The sequence below is a fragment of the Petaurus breviceps genome, unplaced genomic scaffold (genome assembly GCF_028583685.1).
Source record: "Petaurus breviceps papuanus isolate PSGF00001 unplaced genomic scaffold, PetGlider_PUasm1.0 189, whole genome shotgun sequence".
Taxonomy (NCBI): domain Eukaryota; kingdom Metazoa; phylum Chordata; class Mammalia; order Diprotodontia; family Petauridae; genus Petaurus; species Petaurus breviceps.
Genome location: NW_027185809.1, coordinates 24,031,650 through 24,045,290, shown reverse-complemented (window position 1 = coordinate 24,045,290; position 13,641 = coordinate 24,031,650). Strand labels below are relative to the sequence as shown.

General features: G+C 39.1%; 1 protein-coding gene across 1 annotated transcript in view; it reads left to right on the top strand.

Moving 5' to 3' along the window:
* Positions 1 to 13,641, top strand: part of LRRC9 (leucine rich repeat containing 9) — a 211,438-nt gene that overhangs the window by 15,113 nt on the left and 182,684 nt on the right. Inside the window, exon 7 of the mRNA XM_069092055.1 lies at positions 8,087 to 8,269. Coding sequence (XP_068948156.1) covers positions 8,087 to 8,269 — 183 coding nt within the window. The remainder of the gene's footprint in view (positions 1 to 8,086; positions 8,270 to 13,641) is intronic.

Below are 13,641 nucleotides of genomic sequence, written 5' to 3'. Positions count from 1 at the left end.
TGGTATTTAAATATTTTAAAATATTTTGTTTTAAAATATTTGATTATAAATATAATAATTTCAGCAAATAAAAATAAATACTGACAAACTTAAATATGGAATACATCTTTAAATAAAACTCTAACATACATTATTAGCAATTTGATTAAAATTATTCTATATGTTTTAACAGAAAAAAATGAACAGTATATTTGTTCTGTATCCCCTTCCAAAGATCTATTTCCTTTCTTCTTGTTTTTAAATAATGTTATAGCCAATGTGTTTGTGGTTATTTTGCTGACATTGCTTTTTGTCATCAAAGAGAAAAGGATAATAGATTTGGGCCTAGTTGTAACTTAAAGGTCCACTACTCAAAGCCTCTCATTTTACAGTTGAGGAAATTGATATTCAGAGAAATCAAGGGACATGTCCAAGGTCATGCACTTTATGTAGATCTTTGTTTTTGTCGTTTCTGTCATTTTATGGCATAACAATACCGTATCCTATTAATATACCATTATATTCATTAGATATATGTTATATATAGGTTTGGGCTATTATAGGCAAAATAGCTATTAATATTTTTGCACAGATAGGCCCTTTTCTTTTAACAGTATTTTTAGGGTATAATTCCACAATTCATTGATTCATTCAGCAAATCATGAACTCCAAGATTTTCTTACCTGATCACAATCTGTTGTCCTTCCACTTCTTCTCTGCCTTGCAATCCCAAGCCCTGATCTTTATCCTCACTGTGACCTCCATCCCTTCAGTTCTTTCCCAGTCCATCACCTCTATACTGGCTACATTCTTCCTTTTCTCTGTCTTGGCCCTTTGGTGAATCACTTCAGTTCTACAATGTTCTTTTCTCTCAAGACTCTTGCACTTTCATCCTGTTGTCAGTGTTCTACCAAATCTTAGCCTTGGATTACTCTCATTATTCACTGCCTTCACTCTAATTTATGAGTTGTTTAAATAAGTTGGAGGAAATCATGAAACTGTGCCACCTGGATATACCACATAATCTCAACTGGGCCCTCACTGTTGTGAAGCAATCCTTTTATGCCCCAAATTGACTTGCTCTCCTACTCACTACAGTGGCTTTTCTAAATATTTTCATTGCTCCTCAAATATCCCATTGCTCCCCCCCTCTCACACTCTCAACAGAGAACCTTGCCTTATAAATTACTGAAAAAATTGAGTATACTCACTAAGAGCTCCCTCTTGTCCCCTTCTTTTCATTTCACATCACTCAGATGCCTTCTGCTGCTATCTCTTCTTTCACCTATGTCTCACATGGAGTGGTGGGCTTTCTCCTTGCCACGGCAAACCTCTCTACATGCACAAAAGACCCCATTCCAAGAGCTGAGTCTTAAAGGTGCCATGGAAACTAAGAGGTACAGGTAAAGGAAGAAGAGCATTCCAGGCATGGAGGATAGCCAGAAAACATGGAGACAAGGTGTAGCACCAAGGCAATATTCACAGAGCGAATGGTAACCATAAATATACCTGCATAGTGCTCAATCACAAAATATAACAGACTCTCCATATAGAAGACAGAAGCAAAACATTTATTCGAAAACCAGATCCAAAAACGAGTAAGCTGATTCTATCATAGTAGCAAAGAAGTTAATAAACCACAACGGCACAGAGAGCCATGCTGTCATTTAGCCTTCCCACAAACCAGCATTTACTCACAAACCTGTCTCTCTCAGATGCACGCTCTCCTAGTACACCCTACTCTGACTCCCAGCTTCCTGTGGGCTCTTCTCCTCCCTTCAACAAACTCCTCCTACTACAGGCTCCATGTGATTACATTCAGCCTATTAGGAGGAACAGTATATTTTCAAAGCAGGAAAAGTCTTCAGATTCCCTTAGGCTTATTAAGGGGCAGGGAAGATCTTCAAATTATCATTGGCAACGCAGTTGGCCCCAAGACCTTTCATGTTCCTTACATAGCAAAAATACAATTAAAGAATATTTCATTACATAGATTAATGAGAGTTTAGGGGTAATTGGTGGGATAACTGGTGTCAACAGAACTTTGCAACAGTATAACAGGGATAATAGAAAATAAGCACATAAAACAATATCTTAGGGTGGGGGCTTGGCCACAAGCACCCTTTCTTCCCCCTCTCAAATGAATGGGGCTCAAAATCTTGGGGTAAGGGACCAAGATCTCTTCTCCATAGCTACTTCCAGATGAAATTGGAGATAGAGCTGTCCCTGCCCCCAAGAGGTCCAATTCAAGAGGTCAGTCTTTAGCTGGCATCTGGAGCTTGGTTGACGCCAGGTCCAGGGGTGGTACATCATAGTCATGTACAGGGGGTGGCATCCAACTTAAGTAATCAGGCATCTGCAGGTGGCTTGTACTAAGCCTGCAGGAAACAAATCTTGCAAACAAGTTTAATAGACAAAAAGCCAAAAAAAAAAAAAAGACAAATATATGGTCAGTCATGCTTCTGGACTTACTATCATAGCCATACAAGAGTTAAGGGTATAATTTGACAAAATGATTTTTAGGGATTCTCATACATATTCCAGTAAAGATGTTTCTTATTTATTTTCTATCCAACCAAAAGTCCTCTAAACAATGTAAGTCATATCCTGCTGAACCACATGTTCCTGGATACAGTAATAGGTCATCTTGCCTCACAGTCCAGGACTCAGTATTTGGGATCTTATATGTCTGCTGTTTTCTGATTTGCAGATTTAGGGTCATCATTCTGACTAGAGGTGTACTTCCTCCCAATGGTCTATTATTAAAATCACATAAAGCAGTGAACATATTAATCTTTCCAATTGTAATGCTATGCATGAGCAGCTTTTGTAATGTAATGCCAAGGAAAGGCAACTTCCCAAGGTTCAGAATACCAGCATAGGTGCTCTCCATTTTATTCAGTGACAAACCAAGAACAGAGAAGGTCAAAACATGACATCATTCAAAATACAGCATTTACTAAGGGTGATTAAATAATCTCCAAGTACTATCCCACCCCAGGACCTTCCATTCATTCAATCAATTACAAAGTCCCTGTTCTAAATACTACTCCACCCCTAGGCTGTACCTTCATTTAGTCCACCACAAAGCCCCTCTTCTCAAATGGAGATTAGTTTCCAAACATAAGTAAAGTACATTCATTTGTTCAACCATAGAACACAAAAAGGTCAAAAGTTCCCCACCCCTGGATCACAATTGAATCTACCCCAGAGTTACATCAAGTTTAAGCACAGCACTTAATACCCAAATGGAGGTCTTTTCTTCATCTTGACAGGAGGCAAGTTCTCAGAAATCTTAGTTCCTGGGGAGACAAGGCTTAGCAAGGCCACAAGATACATTGCCAGTCTCTTCATTAATTCATCCTCTGTCTGCAGAACAGTCCTAGAACCCCTGAAAACATTAGCAAAACCCTCTCCCAGGATTTCTGTAAACATACAACAAGAAAATCCTTCTTCAGGGCTTCTGAACCAACAGCAGGGTTCCAGAACCTCTGCAACAACAGCACTGTCCTTCACCAGTGGACAGTATTCATTCTGTCTGCAGGACAGTCTCAGTAGCTCTGAACCAACAGAAAGGTTCCCAGACCCCTGCAACAACAGCACTGTCCTTCACCAGTGGACAGTATTCACTCTCTGTCTACGGGACAGTCTCAGGAGCTCTTAGCCAACAGCCAGGTTCCAGGATTTCTTCAACAAAAGGACTGTCTTTCACCAGTGGACAAATCTGGCAAAACAACATCAAAACAGACAGACAAAGTACCAGCAAAACAGCCATGTCTCCTCAGTCCTTGGCAGCTCAGGGGGCAGGTCTCAAAAGTCCAGGGCAATTCAAAGTGGCCCCCAGCAATTCTCTCAGTCTCTCTCTGCCTCCACGAGGTGCTGCTTCCAAAAAGTTCTTCTGCCTCTCTCTTGTCTCTCCAAATCTATGTCACCAGCTCCTCCCAGTTCAGAACTTTCTTTTCATATCAACAAGTCCATCCCACGGGTGGGATTAACAAACTCTGGGTTTTAACACAATCAATTTGAAAACCAAGCCAATACAGGGGAATCTTTAAATGCTATTACTATCACAGCTTTCCAGAAGAATGCTACTGTGAACAGCTTTTAAGGTTCTGATTACACAGTATAGTTAACACTCTACTTATTCCATAACAAATTAAAGCAAAACATTCACAGAAAATCAAGGTATAGCATTCACAATATTACAACTTATCACAGAAAATCACAATATAGTATTCACAACAGCTTATCATTAAAATGGCCACATAGTTTTCTCCAAAGTGGTCACAATATTTAGAAAAAAGAACAATCATCTCAAAGTACAATAGTCAAAGTCTTCCACTCATGGGGCATGCTAAATTAACTCAATCAGTCACTTATTCAGCAATCAATTACTAAGTATCATTAATCACTAAGTACAATCATTAGAAAATACACAAACCCTTCACCCCTAGGTCACTAGTAAACTACAATTTCATTATTACTCAGTACCCACAGAGAGATCTTTTCATCTTGACTTGGGGCTGGTTCTCAGATTCCCTGGATCCCCTTTCATCGTACCAGATTCTACCTGGATTCACCAGACTGTCACCTGGGTTCAGTGGCAGACAGCTCCCAGTTCCTTGTCTAGTTTTCTAGGTAGGTCCTGCTCCACACTGAAGTTTACAGATTTACTCTGTAAATCCTTCACAATTTCTGCTTCCAGGAATTCAAGGCTCAACCAAGCCACAAATATACAAAGTCCCTGAATCCCTGTGATGCTTCCTCAGTCTTCTGCAGCTCATTCAAAAAATCAGAATCACTTTATCCAGCCTGTGGGGAGAGGGCTCCTGGGCTCCAGGCTCCTGGCCTCCTGGCCTCCTGTGCTCCAGGCTCCTGGGCTCCAGGCTCCTGGCTCCTGGCCTCCTGTTCAGAAGAAGCTCCACCACCACAAGTTCTCAGGAAAATTCTGGCCCAATTCTCAATTCTCTCTTCTGTAGCTGCTGTCTCCAGATCTGGTCCCAAGAAATTCTGACTACCTCTCTGGGCCTTTTCTTATAGACACACAGCATTAGCTTCCTGTTTCAGCCAACCCCTTCCTGTTACCCCAGCAACAGGAGACAGGAGTTTATACCTCCTGTTTCCCCAACAGAGGTTTGATCAATTACTAAGTGCTAAGTACCTGCTTACTTACCAATAGAAAGGGGTCAAATTACATTACCATTACACCGATGTTGACACAAATTTTTAGAACTTAACTTCCTTAACTGTTCTTTCAATAATCCACTCATTCTTTCAATTAACCCAGATGCTTCTGGATAATATGGAATATTATATATCCTTTCTATATTGTTTAATATATAATATTTCTTCATTTCATTACCTTTGAAATATGACCCATTGTCACTCTGAATCTGCATTGGTGTTCCATAATATCAACTTATGATATCTAGAGTTTTACAGGTGTTTTTCTGGTTTGCATTTTCATAAGGACAAGCTACCAGTACACCTGAACAGGGGTCAACACAAATACATATAAATTTGCATCCTTTATCTTGTGATAGAGGACCAATATTTTCCAAATTTGGGCTGGAACTTTTCCCTTTGCTATCTTTCCAGTTACTACCCAAAGAAGAGTTCATTCCTTTTCCAGTTGACATATATGACATTCCTATTCTATATATTTTAACAGTGAATGAGAGATACCAATACCTCAATCTTGTGCCCATGGGTGTGTGGCCCAGACCTCTAAATGACCGGCTGTTTGATGGTGCTAGCGCCATTTTTTGCTAGTTCCAGATCATCAGTTGGTGTCAAGGGTAGGGACAGACAATATGTTGAATAGCAATCTTTGCTAGTCAATCAGCATGTGCATTGTACTCACATTCTGACTTGGTGAGGGCCACATGGACATCTGCATGAAAAACTGACAAATTAGTAGCCATATATACATGTCCCATATATCTTTCCATAATTCTTTGCCCCACACTTGTTTACCATGAATTTCTCAATTTTGATTTTTCCACATGGGCATCCATGTAACTAACTCATTAGCTATCTATCACCCATGGATCAGTAAATATATGACACTGTCCTTCTTGTTCTGTTTTGATAGCTTGATGTACTGCCATAAGATCAGCATATTGACTACTTCCACCTACCCCAGTACTTTCCAAAGTCTGCTTAGTACATGGATTTTAGGTTACTTTTTTGCAATGTCTTTTATGTCCCTAATATTTTGTTGTCCCATCAGTAAACCATGCGTGTTTCTTTTCTTCTTCGGTTAATCTGTCATATTGAGGACTGTACAAACTATTGCTTTGGTTCAGGGTATGGATTCATGTAGAGCAGAAACTCCACTTTTGCCTGCTTTAGCTCAATTTTGAATATACTATTTCCATTTAATTATGCTGACCTCTTGTGCTTGTCCAATTGTGTGAGAAACTGGAGTACTCATTACCCAGGTCATAATTGTGATTCCAGGTCACTTCATGACCCAGAGTCAGTTGTTCAGTCTCTATCAAAGTCCAAAGCTAATAACCACTTTTCAAAAGGTGTATATTGTACTCCAGATGAAGGAAGTTTCCTAGATCAAAATCCCAAAGGTACATTTCCACTTTGCTGTTTTTGCCATAAACTTCAGTTTGCATAATCACCAGGCTATTTTGCATAGGCCATAAATCTAGGGCCAATTGTATAGCACCCTTGGCTTCTTCAAAAGCTTTGCTCTGCTCAGGTCCTCAATCAAATTCAAATTTCTTCCAAGTAACTTTATATAAAGGTTTCAGAAATCTTCCCAATATGCAGTATATGATGTTGCCAATATCCAAATAATCTTATAAACTTTTGGGCCTCTTTCCTGTTGATAGGGATAGGAAAATCCTGAATCTTTTGTCAGGCTTGCGAAAGAATCTCTCACAGCGCCTTATTCCATTGTATACCCCAAAATTTTACATTTTGAGCTGGTGCTTTAATCTTTGCAGGATTAATTTCCCACCCTCCTCTTTCCATATGCCCAATTAAAATCATCAAACTCTCATCCACTTCTTTTACGTTTTTCCCTTGTATATCATCAATGTAGTGGGTAAGCTGTATACCAGGTAGCTTTAATTCATCCATATGTTCTGCCACGATCCCATGATAAATAATGGGGCTGTGCAGATATCCTTGTGGCAAGCAGGTAAAAGTATATTGTCTGCCCTGCCAAGTGAAAGCAAACTGGTCCCATTGTTTAGAGTCTATTGGGATGGATTGGCTAAATCAGTAACTGCGTACCAAATCCCATAATATTGCTGGATCCTTTCTATTAAGATGACAGTATCTGGAATGGCATCATACAAGGGAGGATTCACCTTATTCAGTTATATGAAAAGGATGAGAGAGCTTAAGTACATTTTAGAACCTTCCCAATACAGGGTGGTTGAGTCACACAAATTTATGCTCCCCATAATGGTTTAATCATTGTATGAAAAAAGGAATTTTCTTAATTGTGTAAATGGCTAATACAATAAAACAAGAGAGTTGACAAAGTGTCAACTGAAATTATGATTCAGAGTATCTGTGTTTCCTTTACCATTAACATTCCATAACATGGTATATGACCAGAAAATATTAAGATAAGAAAAAGTCCCATTAGTCAAGTTAATGCCGTGTGTTGAGGGTCTTGTCCTTAAGAGCCATAAAGTAGGCCTCGTCTGGTTGACATAAGGAGAAGGGTTCTCTTGAGAGCTAGACAAAGCTGGGACTGTTTGGAATTTATGATCTCAGGGTGCATGTTTTAAATCCTACTCCCTGCCTTATCTAGTCTCTGGAGTGGCTGAGACAGAAAAGGAGCCTTTTTAAAATGAGGCAAGGTTTGATTAATTCAAACTTTGGCCAAAATATGATATTTAATGATTATCACTGGACATAAACTATTGTTTGATTTTTCGGCATATATTTTAGACAACTACAGAATTTTCTCACTAGTGAAATACATCATAGGTAGCTAAACTGTGTTTACATTTTAGGTGTATATATGATTATGCTGCATTACTCTAGAATGTGTAGCCTTTTTATATTTTCAAATACCTTCTATAGGAAGAGGTAATGACTATTGATTAATGTTTTGTTATTGTCCCTATTTTAGGAACTCACTAACTTAGTCAAGTTACCCCGTTTAAAGGATCTGAGTCTGAATGATCCTCAGTATAAGCCTAATCCAGTTTGTCTGCTGTGTCATTATTCTACACATGTGCTGTATCATTTGCCTTGTCTTCAAAGGCTTGACACATTTGACGTGTCAACAAAGCAAATCAAAGAATTAGCTGATGTAAGTACACCCATAAACATAACTAAGATGTTTGGTTAAGTAATCTCATTCTTGTGATTTTGTGTCCACAATATGCATTGAAGAATATTATTAATTATATGGTTAATTTAGACACATTTCTGTATTATTGGAATTTTTGTAATTTTCTAAAGAATTCTGCTAAAAAGGCATTATTTTTTCCTGAATATTTTGAATAATCCTTTTATTCTACATTTCATTTTGGCACCTTTAGACCAACTACTTCTAATGAAGCACCTACTCTATTTAACATTATATTCTTCAGTTGACAAAGAATTGAGTTTCTCTATTTGTATCTTGTATGTAAGGAAATATAATCACATCTTACATTTGTTGGAAACTACCTTATCTGATGTTAACAGTGTGTTCCACCAGTTGGAATCCCAAATTACATGACATGTATTTTGTCAAATTAGATTTCTTTACTTACTACTTAATTAGAATAGGAATAAAAATAGGGACTAGACTTGTAACATCACTGGTATAAAGAACTCCCTTCTACTAACACAACACCTTTTCTGCAGCTTAGAGTCTTAAAGAATTGCCTAGTTCCTTGAAAGGGTTTCAATTTGGAGTTCCAACTGGTAGAATTTCTTTTGTGTTCTCAGTCTTACCTTGTTTGGTATTTTAGTGATTTGATTTTCTGTACTTTTCTTTTTAATCAGATGACTAAAGATTTGTCAACACAAAAGAAATAGAATACCTTTATAATATGCCCACTAACAGAAGATCAAATAAAAATCTTAAATTGTCCAATCTCAGAAACAGAATGTTGGTGGTTTATTTAGAAAATCAGTTTGGCTAGTCTTTTCAAAGAACCAGCTTTTCATTTCCTCCCCCCCCCCCCCCGCCAGCTATTTGTATAAGGTTGTTGATTTTGGGGGGTGTTGGGGAGGTTCAATTTTATTTCTCCACTAATTTTTAGTATCTCTTATTTTGTGTTTAATTTAGGTTTTTTATTCATTTTCTTTCTGATTTTAATGCATATTTAATATATAATGTGGAGAACTTCCTGTTCACGTTCTCCTTTTGCTATCAGCTTCATTGTCCTTTGAGTATGGAGGAGTGGCGCTCCTCCACTCATTGATAAATGTTGTAGATCATTATCCAAACCCCATGCCACACCTCCTACCCCCTGATTACTCATTCCCATCCTTTTCAACCATCTTACCTCAAAGTTTCATCTGAATTCTGCACATCTCTTACACTGTGCCCCCTGGAATATCTGTTCCACAGACAACATTGTAAATCTTTTCCTCTCCCTTCTTTCTTCCATCGACTAGCTCTTACTAAAAGCTGGATGTTCTCTGATCACACAACATCCCTGGCCAACCTTTCCAGTACTGGCTTCACCTTCATTTATTTTCCCCTACTCACTGGTTGAGGAGGGGGAGTTGGAATATTCCTTGCTTTCTGTTGCCATTTTCAGGTTCTCTCCCTTCCTCCATCACTCAATAACCTCTCTTCCTTTAAAATTCATACTATTCATATCTACCATCCAATTAAAATCCTGGTAGCCATTGTCAACAGACACCCAGGTCCCTCTGCTTCCTTCTTCAATGAGTTTGAAACCTGGATCACAATTTTTCTCTCTTCCTCAACTCCTGCCCTAGAGTGGACTAGAAGACTTCAACTTATATATTTAATCTCCCTCAAACACCCTAATCTAGGGGTGTGGAACCTGCAACCTTGAGGTCACATGTGGCCTTCTAGGTCTTTGGGTGCAGCCTTTTGACTGAGTCCAAGTTTTACAGAACAAATCCTTTTATTTATTCTGTGAAGTTTGGATTCAGTCAAAGGGCCACACTTGAGGATGTAAAAGATCACATGTGGCTTTAAGGCTGCAGGTTCCTCACCCCTGAAACCAGTCGTTCCTGAACCTCACTTCCCATGAGCTAGTCCTTCACAGCCACACACCCCAGGTACTCACAAAAATGGTTAGACACTTGATCTTGCCATTGCTCACAAGTGCACCACGTCTATGTTTAAGGATTCTGAAATCCCCTTATCTGACTGTAATTTATTGGTTTTTTACCTTTCCCTTGGCCTTCCCTTGCAAAACCCTACTTTTCAGCTACACCATGATCTCTGGTCCCTCTTCCTCTCAGTATTCTTTATTCTTCTATACCATTTCCTCTGCACTAGCCATACTCTCCACCTTTCCCATCTTGACAGCTTAGTGAAACAGATTAACTCTACACTCTTTGTCTCTTGAATCCCTTGCCCTCTTATCATATAATGAATTGTGTCTCACTGAGCCTCAACTTTGGATAATTCCCACCATTCATCACCTTATGCATGTGGTGCTAAAATAAGGTGAAGAAAATCACACAAGTGCTCTGACTAGATTCACTACAGGTTAATGTTACAAAATCTCAGCTGGTCCTTCACTATACCTCCTTTATCAACTCACTATCCCACTCTACACAGTGGCTCTTCCAAATCTTTTCATCTCTCTTCAGACCTTCCATGGCTCTTCTTCCTCCCACTCTCTCAAATTAAAACCTTGTCTTATATTTTATAAAAAAATTGAAGTCATTTGCCATGAACTTCCTCTCCTCCTCTCTTCCTTACTGCCTTCATCCTTGTCTTACATGATGAAGTAACCTTACTCCTTATTAAGACTTAATCTTCTCCTTGTTCAGTCTCAATCCCATTGCATCCCATCTCTCCCAACAGATTGAGCCCTCTGGCATCCCACTCTTTCACATATTTTCAATTTCTTCTTGGATACTAGTTCATTCCCTTCTGACTACTAGCATGCCTGTGTGTCCTCCATGTTGAAAAAAGCCCTCACTTGATCCTTCCATCTCCCCTAACTGTTGACGTATATCTCTTCTGTCCTTTGTAGTTACATTCCTTTAAAAGGTCATCTACAATAAGTACCTCTGCTTTATTTCTATTCAATAAACTTCATTGCTTCCCTGTTGCCTCCAGGAGCAAATACAAAATAATCTGTTTTGCATAGAAAACCTTCATAACCTAGCCCCCTCTTACCTTTCCAATCTTCTTACACCTTACTCCTTGACATGTATGCTTTGATCCAGTGACAAAAGCCTCCTGGCTGTTCCATAAACAAGATAATTCCTCTCTTGGCTCTGGGTATTTTCTTTGGCTGTCCCACATGCTTAAAGCACTCTACTTCCTCTGTTCTGATTGCTGACCTCCCTGGCTTCTTTTAAGTCCCAAATAAGATCCCAACTTCTACAGAGAGCCTTTCCCAACCCCTGTTAATTCTAGTGCTTTTCCTCTGTTAATTATCTCCTATTTATCCTATATATAGTTTTTTCTGCATATGTTTGTCTGCATGTTGTCTCCCTCATTAGATTGTAAGCTCCTTAAGGGCAAGGTGTCTTTTGCCTCCCTTTGTATCACCAGCACTTAGCATAGTTCCTGGCATGTTTGTTTATTGATTGACATATTTACATCAGTGACCGATCCTTTCATATTAAGGTAGGAAATTATATTTTTATGATGATATCCTGTGCTTACTATGTCTAGTGCTTCCTAGTTCTCTTTTTAAAGAAAGTATTCCTGTTACACAAATATGGGATTTCTGAGGACTATAAAAGTACTCTTCCATTTTATAATTCTCAATCATATTTTCTAGCATGCTTTCCACTGCCCTGCCTAATGTCATTCTTCAAATTAAAGTCAATAAGATTTTAAGGTATATCTTGAATTGGTTTACAGAATCTTGACAATTTCTTTGTAGAAATCTCTACTTATTAATTCACTGCACCAAATGTAACATAAGCTATGATTGTCTCAGTATTCTTTTGCTTTTCCAATCATGAACATTCGAAGACAGATGATCAGTACCATGAAATGAAATTTCTTGTTGGCCTTGAGGGGCTCAATGAAATAAACTAAATTAACAAGAATTTATGAAGCACCCATTGTTTAGGCATTAGTAACTCCATCAACTCCTTTATTTCCATTTCAAGAAAAAATTTTGAGCCACCTTTCCATTTCCCTACAACTTCCTTATGTCTTTTAGTTTCAGTTTGAGCAATACAAATTTTCTTACTAAAATGTAGCATATGAAACTGAACATAGTATTGGAAATGTAGTTGGACCAAGGCTATCACCTCTGTTAACAACTATCATTGTAACCACTGCCATTTACACAAAATAATATGGGCTAAGTTTTTTTACTATTTAGAATACTTCAGAGTAATTGTGTAGAAAATGTTAGGGGGGGACGGAGTAGAAGCAGGACCTCCCCTCTGTTCCGGCTTCCACCTTCCCCAATCCATGTAAAAAGGGGACTCTGAACAAACTTTGGAGCTACAGAACCCACAAAATGACACAGAGAAGCTAACCTCCCACTGAGGATAGCCCGGCAGGCCGGCAGGAATTGGCCAGCCCAGTGTTCTGGGAGCCGAGCCCAGCCCCACGACAAGGCTTTAGCCCCAGGGTGGGCCTGACCAGCCACCAATAAGAGGGACTCCAGATCAGCAGCAGCTGTGGACTTTCCCAAAATTATTAACACATAGATACGAAGGACAAAGTGAGAGGTCAGTGCAGTCTGGACTTTGGGACCCAGTAAGTGGCAGTGCGTGGCTTTTTTTTTAATGCTTTATTAACTTCTGATTTACATCATTCGTTTCCGCCAGATTTTGAGTTACAAATTTTATCCCCATTTTTCCCCCACCCATCCCCCCAAAAGAGCAGTCCCACAGGATATCCCCACCTCCAATCTGCTCTCTCCCATATTTTCTCCCATACCTGTTTCGACTTTTCCAGTGGATCTCTATGCCTCAGTGCCTGTATATCTTATTTCTTAATTACATGTAAGATGGTATTAATAATAATAATATGTATATATACATACACACACACACATATATATATATATATTTGAATATATGATTTTAAAACTTTCAATTCCAGATTCATTCCCTTCCCCCCCTGCCACCCACCCCCACTGGGGAGAAAAGCAGTTCAGTATAGGTTGTACATGTGCGGCTAATGCAAAACAATAACATAGTAGATATATTGTAAAAGACTGACTATATTTCCCTCCCTCCTATCCCACCTCCCACTTGTTCTATTCTCTACTTTGATCCTGTCCCTTTTCAAAAGTGGGTTCTTCCAACTTCCCTCCCCCCCAGCCTGCCCTCCCTTCCATCATCCCCCCTCTCATCCCCTTCCCCCCTATTCTCCTGGAGGGTGAGATACCCTATTTAGTGTTTATTTCCCTCCCTACTCAAGCCAGGTTCAATAGGAATAAGGTTGAGCCATTCCCTTTTGCCTTCCTATTCTTCCCCTCCATTGTAACCATTTTCCCTTGCCTCTTCTGTGTGAGATAGTTTGCCCCAATCTGTCTCTCCCCATCTCCTCTCATTATA